Source organism: Coregonus lavaretus (assembly GCF_964263955.1).
Source record: "Coregonus lavaretus genome assembly, chromosome: 6".
Lineage (NCBI taxonomy): Eukaryota > Metazoa > Chordata > Actinopteri > Salmoniformes > Salmonidae > Coregonus > Coregonus lavaretus.
This window is the reverse complement of record NC_139993.1, coordinates 57,088,073-57,106,726: the sequence shown is the minus strand read 5'-3', so window position 1 is coordinate 57,106,726 and position 18,654 is coordinate 57,088,073. Positions and strand designations below refer to the sequence as shown.

At 46.8% G+C, this 18,654-nt stretch overlaps 1 protein-coding gene across 1 annotated transcript in view; it reads left to right on the top strand.

Moving 5' to 3' along the window:
- Nucleotides 1-18,654, top strand: part of cachd1 (cache domain containing 1) — a gene marked incomplete at its 3' end in the record, with an annotated part of 83,542 nt that overhangs the window by 23,614 nt on the left and 41,274 nt on the right. Inside the window, exons 2-3 of the mRNA XM_084163493.1 lie at nt 10,210-10,272; nt 16,001-16,149. Of these exons, the coding sequence (XP_084019619.1) occupies nt 10,210-10,272; nt 16,001-16,149 (212 nt within the window). The remainder of the gene's footprint in view (nt 1-10,209; nt 10,273-16,000; nt 16,150-18,654) is intronic.

Here is an 18,654-nt window from a genome sequence, read left to right as displayed (position 1 = left end):
TGTTCACGACTGTGTTGGTGTATTTGGACCATGATGGATCCTTAGTGAAGTGGACACAGAGGAACTTGAAGCTCTCGACACGTTCCACTACAGCCCGTCGACGTGAACGGGGGCGTGCTCGGCCCTCCGTTTCCTGTAGTCCACAATCGGCTCCTTTGTCATGCTCACGTTTAGGGAGAAGTCATTGTCCTGGCACCACACAGCCAGGTCTTAGACCTCCTCCCTATAGGTTGTCTCATTGATGTTGGTGTTCAGGCCTACCACCATTGTCGTCGGCAAACTTAATGATGGTGTTTGAGTCGTGCGCTGCCACGCAGTCGTGGGTGAACAGGGAGTACAGGAGGGGACTAAGCACGCACCCCTGAGGGGCCCCTGTATTTAGGGTCAGCGTGGCGGATGTGTTGCCTACCCTCACCACCTGGGGGCGTCCCATCAGGAACTCCAGGATCCAGTTGCAGAGGGAGGTGTTCAGTCCCAGGGTCCTTAGCTTAGTAATAAGCTTGGAGGACACTATGGTGTTGAATGCTGAGCTGTGGTCAATGAAAAGCATTCTCATGTAGGTGTTCCTTTTGTCCAAGTAGGAAAGGGCAGTGTGGAATGCAATAGAGAGTGCGTCATCTGTGGATCTGTTGGGGCGGTGTGCGAATTGGGATGATGGTATTGATGTGAGCCATGATCAGCCTTTCAAAGCATTTCATGGCGACAGATGTGAGTGCTACGGGGCAATAATCATTCAGACAGGTTACCTTGGCATTCTTGGGCACAGGGACTATGGTGGTCTGCTTGAAACATGTAGGTATTACAGACTGGGTCAGGGAGAGGTAAAAAATGTCAGTGAAGACAATTGCCAGCTGGTCAGTGCATGCTCTGAGTACGTGTCCTGGAAATCTGTCTGGCTCTGCGGCCTTGTAAATGTTAACCTGTTTAAAGGTCTTACTCACATTGGCCACGGAGAGTGTGATCACACAGTCGTCCAGAACAGCTGGTGCTCTCACGCATGGTTCAGTGTTGCTTGCCTCGAGGCATTTAGCTTGTCTGGCCAGCTCGGCTGCTGGGTCTCCCTTTGTAATCTGGGATACAGTAGTTTGCAAGCCCTTCCACATCCTACGAGCATCAGAGCCGGTGTAGTAGGATTCGATCTTAGTCCTGTATTGACTCTTTGCCTGTTTGATGGTTCGTTGGAGGGCGTAGCAGGATTTATTATAAGCGTCCGGTTTAGTGTCCAGCTTCTTGAACGTGGCAGCTCTAGCCTTTAGCTCAGTGTGGATGTTGCCTGTAATCCATGGCTTTTGGTTGGGATATGTACGTACGGACCCTGTTGGGACGACATCATTGATGCACATATTAATGAAGCCGATGACTGATGTGGTAAACTCCTCAATGCCATCGAATGAGTCCCGGAACATATTCCAGTCTGTGCAACAAAACAGTCCTGTAGTTTAGCATCCACTTCATCGGACCACATCCGTATTGAGCGCATCACTGGTACTTCCTGTTTTGTGTTTTTGCTTGTAAGCCGGAATCAGGAGGATAAAGTTATGGTCAGATTTGCCTATTGCAGGGCAAGGGAAAGCTGTGTGTGGAGTAAAGGTGATCTATAGTTTTTTTTGCCTCTAGTTGCACAGGTGACATGCTGGCAGAAATGAGGTCAAACGGATTTCAGTTTTCCTGCATTAAAGTCACAGGCCACTAGGAGCACCGCTTCTGGATGAACATTTTCTTGTTTGCTTATGGCCCTATACAGCTCGTTGAGTGCGGTTTTAGTGCCAGCATCGGTTTGTTGTGGTAAATAGACAGCTACGAAAAATATAGATGAAAACTCTCTTAGTAAATAGTATGGTCTACAGCTTATCATTAGGTATTCTAACTCAGGCGAGCAGAAACTCGAGACTTCCTTAATATTAGAGATCGCGCACCAGCTGTTGTTAACAAAGAGACACACACCACCCCCCTTGAGCTTACCCAACGCTGCCGTTCTGTCCTGCCGATGCATAGAAAAAACAGCTAGAATATTATCCATGTCCTTGTTCAGCCACGTTTCTGAGAAACATAGGATATTACAGTTCTTCAGGTCCCATTGATAGTATGGTCTCGAACGGAGCTTGTCTAGTTTGTTCTCCAGTGATTGTACATTTAAGCAGTAAGGCCAGAGGAGGTGTTGTATATGGCCAATATACCACGGCTAAGGGGTGTTCTTATGATCGACGCAACATGGAGTGCCTGGATACAGCCCTTAGCTGTGGTATATTGGCCATATACCACAAACCACCGAGGTGCCTTATTGCTATTATAAACTGGTTACCAACGTAATTAGTGCAGTACAAATAAATGCTTTGTCATACCCGTGGTATACGGTCTGATATACCATGGCTTTCAGCCAATCAGCATTCAGGGCTCGAACCACTCAGTTTATAATTGGCAATATAACAGACTGATTATTTACTCATCGCCATAGTTTCATCAGGGTACCCGCACGCCGGCCTCTGTATCGCCTTCTCTTCCGAGTGTCGGGGATTAGGGCCTGGTCTGGGGTGAGCAGAATGTCCTGTGCCGCTGACTCGTTGAAGTAGAGATCTTCATCCAAATCGAGGTTAGTGATCACTGTTCTGATGTCCAGAAGCTGTCTTCGGTCATAGGGAACGATGGCGGAAACATTATGTACAAAAAAAGTTAAGATCAGCGCCCAAAAATACACAAACTAGCAGAATTGTTCAGGACCCTGTAAAACGACCGCTATACATTCCACCGCCATTCTCAGACTGTTAACTTGGGACAGTAGTTTGCATTCCTCTTCCATGTTTACTGATCATTCTCTCTCTTCCTTCTCTCTCTTTCTCTTTCTCTCTCTCTTTCTCTCTTTCTCTTTGCATAGGTATGTAGTAAAGGGTTAGGGAAGGCTTCCAGTTGTTAAGCAGTTCAGTTTTTCTCCATTCCTAAAGACTTAGCGCTTATTCGCCTCACTAGACAAATCCCCATATCTTGAAAGAACTTGTGGATCTGAATTTACATTAGATCATTTTCAGTTGAAATTCAGTTGCCACCAAATAAAAGATGAGAAAAAAGGTACTAGGACAGTTTGCCTTGAGGATATTTTGGGGGGGTTTAAATGATTTTTCCTTGTACACATTATTTCTCAGTTGGACACTTTTTATCATAAGCATGTGTAGCTGCAGAGAGCTGTGGCGAGAGAAAGGGAGAGAGAGAGTTTGTAATAAAACACCGGCCTCCACTGTTGTCATTGTTCTCCCCCCTCCTCTCTCCATCCATCCATTCCCCTCTCTCTCATTATATCCTGTCTACTGGAGCAGTGCAGTGAGGGGAGCAGCAAACTGTGGATCTGGGAGGCTGGGACAGGTCTGGGATCAGTGAAGGGGATCTCCTCTGTGCTTGGTGACCCGGCCCCTCTAGGGCCTCACCCCTGCTTGCACAAAAGGGGGTTTGTTATTACTGAACTCTGACAGGCCTCTCTCCCTCGATGGGGGAAGAGGGGGAGACGGGGAAGGGTGGCCTATCCAGAGTTCAGTAGAGAGCAGGCCTAGAGGGCGGGCTAGTCTAGGCTACACGCCTGTTATTTTAGGTTTTGATGCCTGAGCCCTCTTTTGTTTTGGTGTTTGGGTACCTTGCGTTTTCTACCCTCGTCTTCTCTTGCTCTCTCTCTAGGGGAAGAGCTAACCTCCAGTGCACCACAACTAGCCCTGCATGGGTGTGATGTACCTTGGTTATGTTTTTGCCGTTATTGTATTTTAAGGAGACATTTAGTATTTTGGGAGTGCCTGCCTGGGATTACTATTCAATGTGTTCTCCATTCCACCGCTCTTCCTGCTGTGGATTTAACATGGTGGTTCATAAGGCTATCTCCATGCTGAGAAGCCATCATGTGTCCAGTCGGAGCAGAGTGAGTGGTTCTTTGTGTCTGAGGCCTTGATATGGCATGGTCATGCCACAAATGGGTTACCGTAGCAACAGACTTGAATCATTACCCTAGCAGACTTACTCGTGCGTGTTTCTGTACTTAGCTATGTTTTTAAGAACCTAAATGGAGTTTTAGATTTTAATGTTCCAGTAAACAGACCGGTCTCATCTATTGTGGTTGATTCAGAATACCATGACAACTGATGCATAGTTTCATCAATACAGAAACAAATGTGGAACTAATTGCATGTGTTTTCACTCTCTCTGCACGCATGCACACACAGACACACACAGGTGTACACACACACACACGAAACCACACACGCACACACACACTGTCCTGAGAGCCTCTCACTGAAGGTGTAGATTTAGAGATGTAGCCTGAGGGTTGGGTTCGTTAGTAAGATTAACCTAATTAAATTCTCTCTGTGTCTTGTTCTAAATACAGCAGGCATTCGCAGACAGGCAGGGACCCAAGGCCATTTAATTAGACAACAGTGTCTGTGTTGCTGAATTGAAATGGAGAAGTATTAATTAGCTAGCATTTGTTTCTCTGAGGTTTTTGAATGTGCCATTGTGGATGAAGTATTAATATGGATAGTTTCTTTCCTCAAGCTTGCATTACCCTTTGGTGTCTCCAACACTCCCAAGATATCTGCAGAGAGGTTAGGGGTAGAATACCCCAAGTAACAACACACTGCAATATGGAAATCAATCCCAGAATCAAAATGGCGAATAGCAGTGAGTAGTTTGCCAGTCATGGGTTGGTGGGGTAGAGTTTAGAATTCAAGTCTGGTTGTTGGTGTGTTGCTGAGGGCAATTTATATTTCTTGCTAAAAACAGAGTTGTGTTCCCCAGGTGCATGGCTCAGTCCTACTTTGTAGCTGTCAGAAAGATTGACGGGGGGGGGTGTAGAGTACCGGAGAAAAAAAACTCACATCAAAGACAGTGCTAGGATGCCTCACTCCCGGCTCCAGCCCTTTGTAGTGCAATGAGCAGAGCAGCTCTGAGAGTGGGGAGGGAGGGAGGGAGGAGAGCAGCAGTGTACCTGCAGCAGGATGCAGCAGCTCCCTCCACCTATCTCAGCTTCCTAAAACCTCTGTCTGTCCTTTCATCTGCTGCTGTTTGTACCCTGCTTGGCTCCCGTCTCTCCTGCCGGCCCCTTGGCTCCCACCCCTCCCCCACTCCGCAGAGCACACGTGAAAAATATACTCACATATACACATCACACATACACACACGTTCATGTGCGATATGGGGGAACTTGGTGCACCACACCTAAGCAATGCGTCCATGTTTCCATCACCCTTTCAGGTGCCAGACCGCCAGACAGACAGTGGCCGTGTCCGAATACCCATACTAGCGTACTAAATAGTATGCGAAAAAATACAGTTTTATAGTATGTGAAATTTTGAAAATAGTACTCCAAATACGTCATCTAATGCGCGATTGCATTGACTCCCTCCATTCGTTCATTTTGGTCCAGCGCATCCATTTATTTTATTATCATCTGTTGTTTAACATGTGAGTCGGAAAGACGAGTGAATTCTACTAGATCAAACGGCAAGATTATTATTTTATTTTAGTCATTTAGCAGACGCTCTTATCCAGAGCGACTTACATGAGCAATTAGGGTTAAGTGCCTTGCTCAAGGGCACATCAACAGATTTTTCACCTAGTCGGCTCGGGGATTAGAACCAGTGACCTTTCGGTTACTGGCACAACGCTCTTAACCACTAAGCTACCTGCCGCCCCCAGTACTACATACTTATGCAGTTTAAGTATGTAGTACGCTAGGATGGTATTCGGACACGACCAGAGGGTGTCGCGGTCAACCCAACGCATCACCAGGGGCACACTCCAGGACATCTACAGCACCCGGTGTCACAGGAAGGCCAAGAAGATCTTCAAGGACCTCAGCCACCCGAGCCACGGAATGTTAACCCCACTACCTTCTAGCCTCACGAGTGGCGCAGCTTGAGGCGTCACTACAGACCCGGGTTCGATCCCAGGCTGTGTCACAGCCGGCCGTGACTGGGAGACCCATTAGGTGGCGCACAATTGGCCCAGCATCGTCCGGGTTAGGGGAGGGTTTGGCCGGCCGGGATTTCCTTGTCCCGTCGCGCTCTAGCGACTCCTTGTGTGCAAGCTGACTTCGGTCGCCAGCTGGATGGTGTTTCCTCCGACACATTGGTGTGGCTGGCTTCCGGGTTAAGCGAGCAGTGTGTCAAGAAGCAGTGCGGCTTGGCAGGGTCGTGTTACGGAGGACGCATGGCTCTCGACCTTCGCCTCTCCCGAGTCCGTAGGGGAGTTGCAGCGATGGGACGACTGTAACTACCAATTTGGATATCACGAAATTGTGGAGAAAAGGGGTCACTACCATCTAGAAGGCAGAGACAGTACAGGTGCATCAAAGCAGGGACTGAGAGACTGTTAAACAGCTTCTATCTCCAGGCCATCAGATTGTTAAACAGTCATCACTAGCTGGCTACCACACGGTATCTCCAGTATCTCAGAAATGTCTGCCCTCCTGGGCTTTTCACGCACGATAGTGTCTAGGGTTTACCGAGAATGGTGCGACAAACAAAAAACATCCAGTCAGCGGCAGTCCTGTGGGCGAAAACAGCTCATTGATGAGAGAGGTCGAAGGAGAATGGCAAGAATCGTGCAAGCTAACAGGCGGGTCACAAAGTAACGGTGCAGTACAACAGTGGTGTGCAGAACTGCATCTCGGAATGCACAACCTGTCGATCCTTGTCACGTATGGGCTATTGCAGCAGACCACACCGGGTTCCACTCCTATCAGCTAAAAACAAGAAGACCAGGCTCCATTGGGCACACAATCACCAACACTGGACAATTGAGGAGTGGAAAAACATTGCCTGGTCTGAGAAATCCTGGTTCCTGTTGTGTCATGCTGATGGCAGAGTCAGGATTTGGCTTAAGCAGCATGAGTACATGGACCCATCCTGCATGGTAAAGGCTGGTGGCAGTGTACTGGTGTGGGGAATGTTTTTCTGGCACACTTTAGGACCCTTGATACCAATTGAGCAACGAACATTTCCGACACCTTGTAGAATCCATGCCTCGAAGAATTCAGGCTGTTCTGGAGGCAAAATGGGGTCCAACCCAGTACTAGATGGGTGTACCTAATAAACTGGCCGGTGAGTGTATATTTATATTCCGGACTCTGACATATCTTAATTATATATACTGTTCTTTACTTTTTGGTTATTATATTGCTAGATATTACTGCACTGTTGGAGCACTAGAAACACAAGCATTTCGCTGCACCTGGGATAACATCTGCAAATCTGTCTACGCTACCAATAAACTTTGATTTGACAGACAGGGCATCCCTAACCCTGGTCTGGTCCACTGATCAGTTAGCTCTAAAAAGAGGATTAAATCCAGTTGATGTCTGACTGCCCCCCCAACCCACTCCCTCTCTCACCAGTCTAATCCAAAATGACTGTGGCTCAAGGCTCCGGACTGGCTTTTGAAGATGGCTGAATTTAGGTTTATTCCCCCCATCCCACCTCAACCTCCCATGGTCACACCCTTCTAATGAAAACGATTCGTAGCCTGTGTCCGTTCCCCATCCCCAGCCCGAATGATTTGAGAGGAGTCTCTATTTTCTGGCTGTGTTGTGTGTCAGCTGTTTTTATACTGGAGGTTCCTGTTTAAAGAGCTGCTCCACTAAGAAGAGAGTCACTTGAAAAGAAAATGGGCTCTTTGGTGGTTTACTGAGGACCAGGCTAGAGAGCCACTAAGATAAGACCAGGCTAGAGAGCCACTAAGATAAGACCAGGCTAGAGAGCCACTAAGATAAGACCAGGCTAGAGAGCCACTAAGATAAGACCAGGCTAGAGAGCCACTAAGATAAGACCAGGCTAGAGAGCCACTAAGATAAGACCAGGCTAGAGAGCCACTAAGATAAGACCAGGCTAGAGAGCCACTAAGATAAGACCAGGCTAGAGAGCCACTAAGATAAGACCAGGCTAGAGAGCCACTAAGATAAGATTTAGTTATTTGGCGTCCATGTGATTTATGATTGTCAAGTCCATTTGGGCAAATGAGGCCGTGGGTGGCTTTGGTCATTCAAGAGCCCACCCTAAGCTTCGGTAAATAAGACACAAATAAGGGGCGTCACGACAACTACCTATATACAACTTTGTCCCATTCATTTGTTTATACTAGAACTGGCTTCAAGTATCGAAACCATACCGTGGTAGGATCCTGAAGTGTGGGTGTGCCTGTAGTCTGTCTCCCAATGGACTCTCTGGGTCAGGGGAGCCCCGGTGGCCCAGCCAGGGTGAGCCGTATTGGGTTACAGATGGAGGCATTCCTCCCTGCCCAGGCCTTAGCTGTGAAAGCCACCGCGCCACGTCCAAAAACAAACAGCCTGCACTGGGGGAAGACCAGTTCACGCTTGCCGTGGTGGTGGTTCAATTTGTAGAGTAGTAATAAATGCTATAGTTGGCTTTAAGTTTTCCAAATAACCCTGTGGGTAAAACGTGCAGCATGTTGGCTGTGTTTAACTAACACGTACCTGCCAGTGTGGATCTGAGCCCACTTCTTTAACTACAGTAGAGAATGAAACCAGCTCAGAAAAGCCTCTATTCTGTACCTGATCCGCCTGACAGACCGCTTTCCAGCTTTCCAGGTTTTCCTGTGTTGATATTTAAGGAACCCAGGTCACCGTGACAAGTCTCCTCTTGATTGTGGGAGGTCCTATGATTCGCTGCTTGTTTTGACAGCTACCTCCATTGGAGGGGTGGGTGGGTGTTTAGGGATCACCACGGTAACGCAATAAAGTGGAGTGAACTCCAGGTTAGTGAGGCGGGCGGAGTGGAGTGAGGCATGCTGGGTAGTTGGTGCCCCTCTACTCTGGAATGTGTCCTACAATAGGTGTGGACAGGACAGGTGTGTGTTTGTTTGTGTGTCTGTGATTGTGCTTGTGGAAGATGGCAGTAGAGAAGCTTAAACACCTGACACATTAAGTAAACATTTATTTAACTGTTTGTGTGCCTCCCTGTGTGATTGTACCTGGCACTAACTACTGAGCCAGATGTTTGGGTGGTGTGTGTGTGTGTGTGCATACCATACCAGTGCAAGTGTTCAAAGTTTTCTTGAGGGCTTGTGGATTTTGTGTTAGTGTTAAGGTCATTATAAGGACCTCTCTTATTCTCCCTGCCATGTTTGTAGTTTAATACTTTAGAATATGGGCGTGGCCAATGGCGTGTCTGACCGAAACCTTTAAAGGCACTCCTCTTGGGCACAAAGACAAAATATTTTTTAAGGGTAATTTCCTGCAATTCTACACATTTTGTCTACACATTTTGTCATGTGGCTGAAAGAAAAATAAATCTGTTTTAAAGCAAATTTCCTGCAATTCTACACATCCCATGGCCTATACCATGTTCTTATGCTAGCTGAGTGACTCAAACATTATAACAATATCAATGGGGTCCCCATGCCATGACATACATTTTTGATTCTCCCTGACTGTCTAGTTTTATATTTTGGTGATATTTAGTTCTCAAAGATGATCTTATTTAAATATACACTTCATATGTGGTTTTAGTTGTTTACGTTTACACTGAAAACGTTTTACTAGCCGGCCGCTGCTAAATTAATATAGGGGAAACACTGGGTTTATGTCTGTGTTTTATGATTTGTAGAAGATGATGTGTATCGTATGTTGCCTACGACCAAAGTTTTGAATGGGTTCAGGTGGTTTTGCAGTCAGCTTGTAGGCAGCATTTGACCAGAGTGGAAAGCACTAGTAAATGGTTCTTTCATGGCAGAACTGATCTATTAGAGAGTAAAGGCGCCTGTAACCAATTATCTTCAATGGACAGCAGCAGGCAGGTTTGATTTCTAAAGGCATAACACAAACTTATTACAGTAATTGACTTCAATTAGAAGGAATAGTATAATTCCAGGTAATGGTTCATTTAAGAGTGAAATAACTCCACCAAGGGCCTTTACTTTGGATGGGACCTAGGAGGGCCTGGAGTTATTCTCTCATTATTTTCATATTCAGTTCAACGTAAAGGCAATGGCTGAGAAGGGTTGAAGGGTGTAATAAATTAAATAACACGACCTTGTCAGCAAATTACTGGTAATGAAGTGAGACATTCACGTCACAGCAAAAGAAAACCTCTGAAATTAAGCAATCCATGTGTATTTGCATCGGTATGAAGCGAGTTTGGTCCTCATGTGATTTAGTTTTTAAAGCAGCAAGTCTTTCTACAGATACTAACCCTGTTTTTCTCTCCTCTCTCTCTGCAGAGAATCTTCAACTCGTTTGTGTACACAGAGAAGACCTCGAACAGAGAGACCGAGGTACAGCAGGTGAGTCACTCTGGGTGCTCCGTTCTGTCTGTGTGTGTCTAGTGTGCGTGTGTGTGTGTGTATGTGTGTGTGTGCGTGCATAGTATGTGCGCTTGTGATTGTCTGTGCCGCAGTAAACACACACAGCCATCATCAGAGGGAAAGAGGGCTTATTAAAATTCTACAGCTGCCGTCTCTCTGTTTTTCACTCCTCCCCACCATCCTCCCCTCCATCCTCCCCACCATCCTCCCTACCATCCTCCCCTCCATCCTCTCCACCATCCTCTCCACCATCCTCTCCTCCATCCTCCCCTCCATCCTCCCCTCCATCCTCCCCTCCATCCTCTCCTCCATCCTCCCCTCCATCCTCCTCTCCATTCTCTTCTGCACTACACAGTGTCTGTGCAGTAAGGCTTCCCTCTGACAAGGTGATGCTGAAATAAAAACTGGTCTCTCTCTACCTGAACTGCAATGCACTATTAAAGACTGAATACATGTAATTTCATCTCCACTCTCCCATGGTTGGTAGGAGAGAGGCTACATGAGAATCCTAGCTAGATCTGTTAAATCAAACAAATGTCATTCAACTTTATTTATCCCTTCAGGAGCAATTAAGAAAGGCAAAGCCTGCTGCCCAGCTAGCCCAGTGTGTTGAGAGTACAGTAATATGTTAGTGTGTTCCTCTGGTCCTGGGCACTGTGGGCAGAGCTAGTAAGCTGGCACTATGTAGAGTAGTAGACAACCACAGCAGTCCGTTTACTGCCCATCCCTGTGCTGCAGTGGTCTGTGATGTTTTCACTGTTTGGTTTGGCAGACTGGCAGTTTCCATTTCCACTGGCTCAGTATAATACAGTACATTCATTTGCATACCAAGTGCAAACCAATTCTATATGTAGAAACTGACAAATGTCGGCAGTCAAACGCCTACCAGCAGTGGTCCCTAAAACACACCGCCCCAAAAGAACGACAGATCAACGTTCAGTGCAGTGTGTGCGGTCCCTAAGCCTCAGGACAATTAAGCATTACCAAGACCAGACTTGGCATCGCTGGGAAGATTCTCCCTGGGTAGGAGAGAGATGGCATGTTGGCATCATGTCAGCCAAACGGCACCAATTAGAGCTGAATCCACATTGGGGAGGAAGCCCAAAGACAAAACACTGACAGAGAGACGGGCAGAGAGAAGGAGCCTGGCACCCTGGCTCCCCTTCACTCTCCTCTCCCTCCCTCTACCCAGCTTGCATAGGAGCAGGGAGAGGGGAGGAGAGAGGGACATCTGTCACTAAGTAATGACATGGGCTGGCCCACTCCTCTCATCCCAAAATGATGGGTAAAGTGTAATGAACATGATTGTAGATGGTTATTTGGTTTAGGTGGTGTTTTTACAGTATACTCCAGGATATGTTCTGCCTCCCCTCCACTCTGAGAGCCATGTAAGGAAGATGTGTGTTATCAGGAAATAAATCTGGAACCAAAATGAGGGGCGTTTTTTTGAAGAGCCAACTCAGACTGAGACAGTGGAGTAGACGTCTCCTATTAGATCTCCTCAGCTTTACGTCTGCTGTTTGCTGCTCTGGGGAGACAAGATGGAGTCTGCTGTTTGCTCCTCTGGGGAGGTAAGATGGAGTCTGCTGTTTGCTGCTCTGGGGAGACAAGATGGAGTCTGCTGTTTGCTGCTCTGGGGAGACGAGATGGAGTCTGCTGTTTGCTCCTCTGGGGAGGTAAGATGGAGTCTGCTGTTTGCTGCTCTGGGGAGACAAGATGGAGTCTGCTGTTTGCTGCTCTGGAGAGACAAGATGGAGTCTGCTGTTTGCTCCCCTGGAGAGACAAGATGGAGTCTGCTGTTTGCTCCTCTGGGGAGGTAAGATGGAGTCTGCTGTTTGCTCCTCTGGGGAGGTAAGATTGAGTCTGCTGTTTGCTGCTCTGGGGAGACAAGATGGAGTCTGCTGTTTGCTGCTCTGGGGAGACGAGATGGAGTCTGCTGTTTGCTGCTCTGGGGAGATAAGATGGAGTCTGCTGTTTGCTCCTCTGGAGAGACAAGATGGAGTCTGCTGTTTGCTCCTCTGGGGAGATAAGATGGAGTCTGCTGTTTGCTCCTCTGGGGAGGTAAGATGGAGTCTGCTGTTTGCTGCTCTGGGGAGGTAAGATGGAGTCTGCTGTTTGCTCCTCTGGGGAGGTAAGATGGAGTCTGCTGTTTGCTCCTCTGGGGAGGTAAGATTGAGTCTGCTGTTTGCTGCTCTGGGGAGACAAGATGGAGTCTGCTGTTTGCTGCTCTGGGGAGACGAGATGGAGTCTGCTGTTTGCTGCTCTGGGGAGATAAGATGGAGTCTGCTGTTTGCTCCTCTGGAGAGACAAGATGGAGTCTGCTGTTTGCTCCTCTGGGGAGATAAGATGGAGTCTGCTGTTTGCTCCTCTGGGGAGATAAGATGGAGTCTGCTGTTTGCTCCTCTGGAGAGACAAGATGGAGTCTGCTGTTTGCTCCTCTGGGGAGATAAGATGGAGTCTGCTGTTTGCTCCTCTGGGGAGGTAAGATGGAGTCTGCTGTTTGCTCCTCTGGGGAGGTAAGATGGAGTCTGCTGTTTGCTCCTCTGGGGAGACAAGATGGAGTCTGCTGTTTGCTCCTCTGGGGAGATAAGATGGAGTCTGCTGTTTGCTGCTCTGGGGAGATAAGATAGAATCAGCAGAGAGAGACAGCCGGCAGACAATGGGCAGCTAGCCTATGGTCAAAAGCTGCCTATAGATGGATGCATAGTTGTCTCAGGTCTGTCTCAGGTCTGTCTCAGGTCTGTCTCAGGTGTGTGTGTGGGTGTCAGGTGTGTGTGTATTTCAGGTGTTGTGTGTGTGTGTCAGGTGGTGTGTATCAGGTGTGTGTATCAGTGGTCTAACAGTGACATTTTAAGTAAAGGCTAGCTAGAGCTAGTGGAAGGGTTTCTCTGTTTCTGTTCAGCTCCATGGAGTGACCTTGATGGGCTGTTTATTCTGTAACATTCTCCCAGTCTGGTATTGACACGGGTCACAGCTTTCCTCCCTAACCCAGCCCTATTCCAGCCCTTGCCATAACCACACTGAACCAGAACCACACAATACAACTGCATGGTCTGAGGCTGGCTGGCAAGAGCTACAGCAACCACAGAGCCAATATGTGTTATATTGAAGGGGATAGAGGTGGGGGGAGTGAGCGGTGAGGCCGGGTGTGTGGTTGGGATTTGTGGGTAAAGAGAGGGCGGGTGGTCAGGGAGGGGAGAGTGGTTTTGGCTATGGAAAAATAGTAAGTCCCTAAACCTGTGCTTTGCAGGTCTCGGGTTTCTAGTTTCTCTGCACTCATTAATGGGTATTTCTCTATTTACCCCAACTGTGCTGTGGACACACACACACACACACACACACACACACACACACACACACACACACACACACACACACCCATAGAGTCCACATTGGGGCTAATTGCTGTGTGAGCGTGCTGGTCCGGCCCAGTCTGAGGGGGTGTACAGTATGGCATGAGTCACAAATGGCACCCTATTACCTACATAGTGCACTACTTTTGACCTCAGCCTTATGGGCAGTGGTCAAAAGTAGTGTACTATATAGGGAGCCATTTGGGACGCATACAATGTATAGTGTAGTTGTGTAATTCAGGGTGACGCCGCTGGGCCTGTATAAAGCCCTAATGGGAGCAGCGGCTGTCTAATTTAATAGGAATAGCAGCTGGCTGATTAGGGGTATCGCGTCAGTGGGTCAGAGCACATTTCTCTGTTCCTGGCCTGGGCAAGGGCTGTGTTGGCAGGCATGGCTCATTATGGAATGTGGACAGACATGGAGACTGGTTGCCGTAGTAGCGGTTCTATCCTGTTTTTTTCCAGGCAGTAATTGAATGTAGTGACTTGACTTCAGTCTTTGACTCTTCAAAAAACAACATTTGAGGCATTTAGCAGACTCCGTTATCCAGAGCAACTTACAGGAGCAGTTAGGGTTGTGCCTTGCTCAAGGGCACATCGACATATTTTTTTCAACTAGTCAGCTCAGGGATTCAAACCAGCGACATTTTGGTTACAGGCCCAACACTCTTAACCGCTAGGCTACCTGCCGCTCCAGCCTTGTTACTGTGTAGGCCTAAAGCCTGCTGTATGGAATGAGTTTGAGTTATTCATTTCTAATCTGTTTTATTGTATGCAGGCTATGTGTTTGAATGCATGTGGGTGTGAGTTGCGATAGTCCCGTAGGTTCTAACTAGGTTCCCTGTGGGGGCTTTTCATTTGCTCCAGAGTAGGAACAGGAACCTGTTGTGAGAAGCTGCTGGTGCGCTGGTTATTAGTGTCCCCCAGGGGGAACCATTTTTGAATGAGGCTTAGAGGTCTGTGCACTCAGCCATAACTCCCCCCTGAGAGCTGTAATGTATGCCTAGCGTTAGTTAACACACTTACACAGGACAGACAGTAGTGTTGAGCGAAAATGAACCGAAATCTTGTATTTCTTTTTCGTTTTTTTAAACAACTAATTGACTGACAGGTTCAGTTATTTGAATTCAATTTCGTAAATTTTTTTCTGTGAGCTTCATGCGCACATTGTGCCATTTTTAGTAGGGAGTTGTAGTTTCCAACAGGCCAATATTCTACATAGTTTAGCGCCAAAAACGTGGTAATTAACTACAATGACCATAAGCCACTTGTCCGTTCAGTGTGTTTCTTTAACGCCTGCTACATTAGGTTAATGAGGGGAAGACACTGAGAGAAGAGACAGAAGAATGCGCGATGGAGAGGGACAGAGAGCAGTTACTTCGCGAGGTATCTCTACCTGAAAATACATGATCTAAGTGATTGATCGTTGGTATTCAGCAGTCATAAAAGTATGCCTTATTTACTTTGAAGAACTACTAAAATAGTGATTTTGTCAGACAGCATAAGCAGCAGCTCTATAGAGATGAGATGACTTGGAATTAAATAATAAAGTCATCAAATAAAACAAATGTAATATACAGAACAATTAATATTTTATGAAAGTAAAGTAATGTGAATAAATGATGGTTGATAAGTGATAAGTAGTAATGGGCAGACACTGCCATCATGGGACTTGTACTAATAGTTTAAATTGTTACAGCATTCAACCCACATAATATACAGTGCATTTTAATAAAAAATCAAACGCGAAATCACATTATTATTTTTTGATAACCAAACCGAAACCGAACCGACCTCAAAAAGCAATAATCGCTCAGCACTAACAGCCAGGGGACTAGTCAGGTCCAACACTAACCAGCAGGATTAAATGATCTGCCCTTTGTTTGGGAGGAACTACTTTTTCCTTCTCTTGGTTTCCATGACTTTGAGAGTGTAGCACAGGTTTATTCCTCACTAGCCCTCCATCATCCATCATGATTTCTCCTTAACGTTGACAGCTTTCACATGGAGTCTGGTTCTTTGATGCTGTTCACAGATCTTTCCCTTGGTAATTCAGCCAGTATGTATGAGGACCTCGTGTGTGTTAAGTGCCTTGTTCTGACTGTGATTAATACAGAAGAGTAGCCTATCTGACCTGGGAGGGTACCCATACCTGCTTCAACCCAACTTTAATAAAAAGTGAATAGGTGCTCAACTAAGGGACTTTAGGAATCCAAAATGTCATCTTATTCATCTTCTGACTGTGTGAGCATGTGTGCTGTAGTGTTTTTCGTAGGTAATTCCACCATGATGAGGAGGACCGTATGTACGATGTCATACAGAATATATCGAACTGTGTGTGTGTTTGGTTGTAGCTTGCGAAGAAGATCCGTGAGAAGTTTAACCGCTACCTGGATGTGGTGAACAGGAACAAGCAGGTGGTGGAGGTGTCCTACACAGCCCACCTGACCTCTCCTCTGACCGCCATCCAGGACTGCTGCACCATCCCCCCCTCCATGGTTGAGTGAGTATTAACCCCTAAACACACCCCACAAACCCCTTACCCCCTTCCTGTGTTTAAATGTGTTTTGATCCTTTCTAGGAACACTTATCTCCACATGTGCAAAATCTGCAAATTAAATTATTTCCACATGCATGAGCAGCTGTAGTGGTGGTGGTGAGCTCCACTGGTCTGCTCTGCCCCCATTTTAATCTCCCAGACAGATGTGGGGGATTATGGGTAATGGAGTTGTTTGAAGGCCTAGCTGTGTGGTTAGTAGGCTCAGAGTGGGGTCAGGGAGGAACTTTCTCTGAAGTCCATTCGCTTTCCACCAATCTCCCGCTACAGCAGGAGCAAACACACCTCAAACGACAGAGAGAGAGAGAGTGGACAGAGCGCTGCTTTCAACCCTAATCTCTACAGCACCAGCTGTCTACATCCCTCACTGAGCACGGTTACATGCACACAATAATACGATTATTATGGATAGTCTGATTTAATATAATAGTTTGTTTAAAACGTTTACATGCTTTGCAAGAAGAACGATTTCCCTTATAATCTTGTTTACATGGACCCTTATAATCTTGTTTACATGGACACATCTGAAATCAGGCTACTTGATGGCACTCTGATAAATGCAGAAAATCTCCAATCAAAATAAACATTCTACAACAGCGACCATGTTATTATTGTTGATTTGGATGTGAAAACTACTTTTAAAAGGCATACTTTGTTTTTCTGAACTCACTTCACTCGCGCATATAGAGGGAGGCTCGCGCTACCGGTGCTGACACATGTGCAGATCAATACACTGCTGGAACTCTGATTAAGGCGTTTACATGTCCTAACAAATCGAAAGATTGCTCAGAAAACCAGGTATTTTAATCGGCGTATGCTTACTTCGATTTTGACCCTACGCCGATTTAAGATAAGCAGAGTAAGGTGTTTACATGACCATTTCCATACTCGGCCTACTGCCATAATCAGTTTAATATCGAATGATCAGTGTGCATGTAAACATACTCCCTCTCTCTCTCCCTCTCTCTTCCTATATTTTTCTACTTCTCTCTCCCTCTATCTCCAAGGCCTCTATCGCTTTCTCTCTTCATGCCTCTTCCTCTCTTTGTCTGTTTCTCCCTCCCTCTCTCTCAGACCTAATGTAGTTTTGATGGTGTATGTTATGACTAATCTGGAGTTCCAGGGTCTCTGCTTCTCCCACAGTCAGCCTGGCTCCAGTCCAGGATAATACTGGGAGAATTTCATCAGAATTTAGTCGGCCATGCTTTTCTCTCACATGCACACACTTTGTCATTATTCTGGAGTAGAGAAAGGGAGAGCTGGGGTGGATATACTGAAGGTTGTATAAGATGTTGGGAACGTGGCGAGGAGGGTTAAACAAAATTCAGGCTCACTTCTGAGGGCTGCCTGTCAGTCTAATAGCAGTGCATCGCTCCCACAACTTCAAAGGATCCCACTGGGGAAAAGCTGACAGCTCCTGCTTTGAGAAAGTTCATTTAGGAGCGTGACCGTTTGGAGGAGTGTGGAATAACTTTTTCTCTCCCCAGGGTCACACAGTCCCAGCCAGGAAAGTTAAAGATCCAAACATCTGATCTGTGCCAGTGCAATACCATGGCAGGACTTCGAACGAGGCCCGTTCTCGGACTCTAACTCAGTGCTGTGCTGGAACCTCCAGAGAGGCTGGTGGCGAGCCCATGCGTCCCCAGGTCAGGGTGTCTTTCAACGGGCTTTGAGTCAGCTGCTGCTGCCTGCTTCTGGGTCAGACGGCCGGTCATAGCCGGGGGGTGTTAGGTGGTTAACAGGATGTCCAGGGGTGAAAGTAGATTTAATTTCTTTCCGGTATGGGACACCCAAGTGCGCACATTGATTTTTTTTTTTATACTGCAAACATTACAGGGTAGCCTACTCTGCTGACACCGACAAACAGATCAGGGCAGACACATACAATATGACGTCCATCTAACCTGGAAGAGGAAGTTATTGTCCAAAAACAAACAGAAGTGGCACTGACCCAATGATAAAGACAGTGAATATTTACAGTTACCGACTGATTGTCAAACAGTCACTTATCAAAGGCGCTCCTCTGGGCTACTCGCGCACTTTCATCCACTCACAAAATAATGTCAGCATCCAAACCCCAACAGTGCACCTGCAATTTGAAATTGATGAATCCACTGTTGTCCGCGCGCCTCGGTCTCGGCCACTCATCTCCGCCTTGACAAAATGTTGCCTAAGTGTTCTCCTCAAACCACAACACAATTTGGAGCATATACCACCCGGTTTCCAGTCATTTCATTAATTTTTCATGCGGCTGACATGCATTAATGTTAAATAATGGTGTAATAGCCTATAGTTGTTTGGGCATGTTGTATTAATTATGATAGGCTTACGTTTTACCGGTACGGCGTACCCCCCCCTATTTATTTTGCCGGGACGCCGTTCCAGACCGCCTTACTTTCACCCCTGCCCGTTTCACTCAGCCATCTTGCGACCACGGTGGTGTCAGCTAGA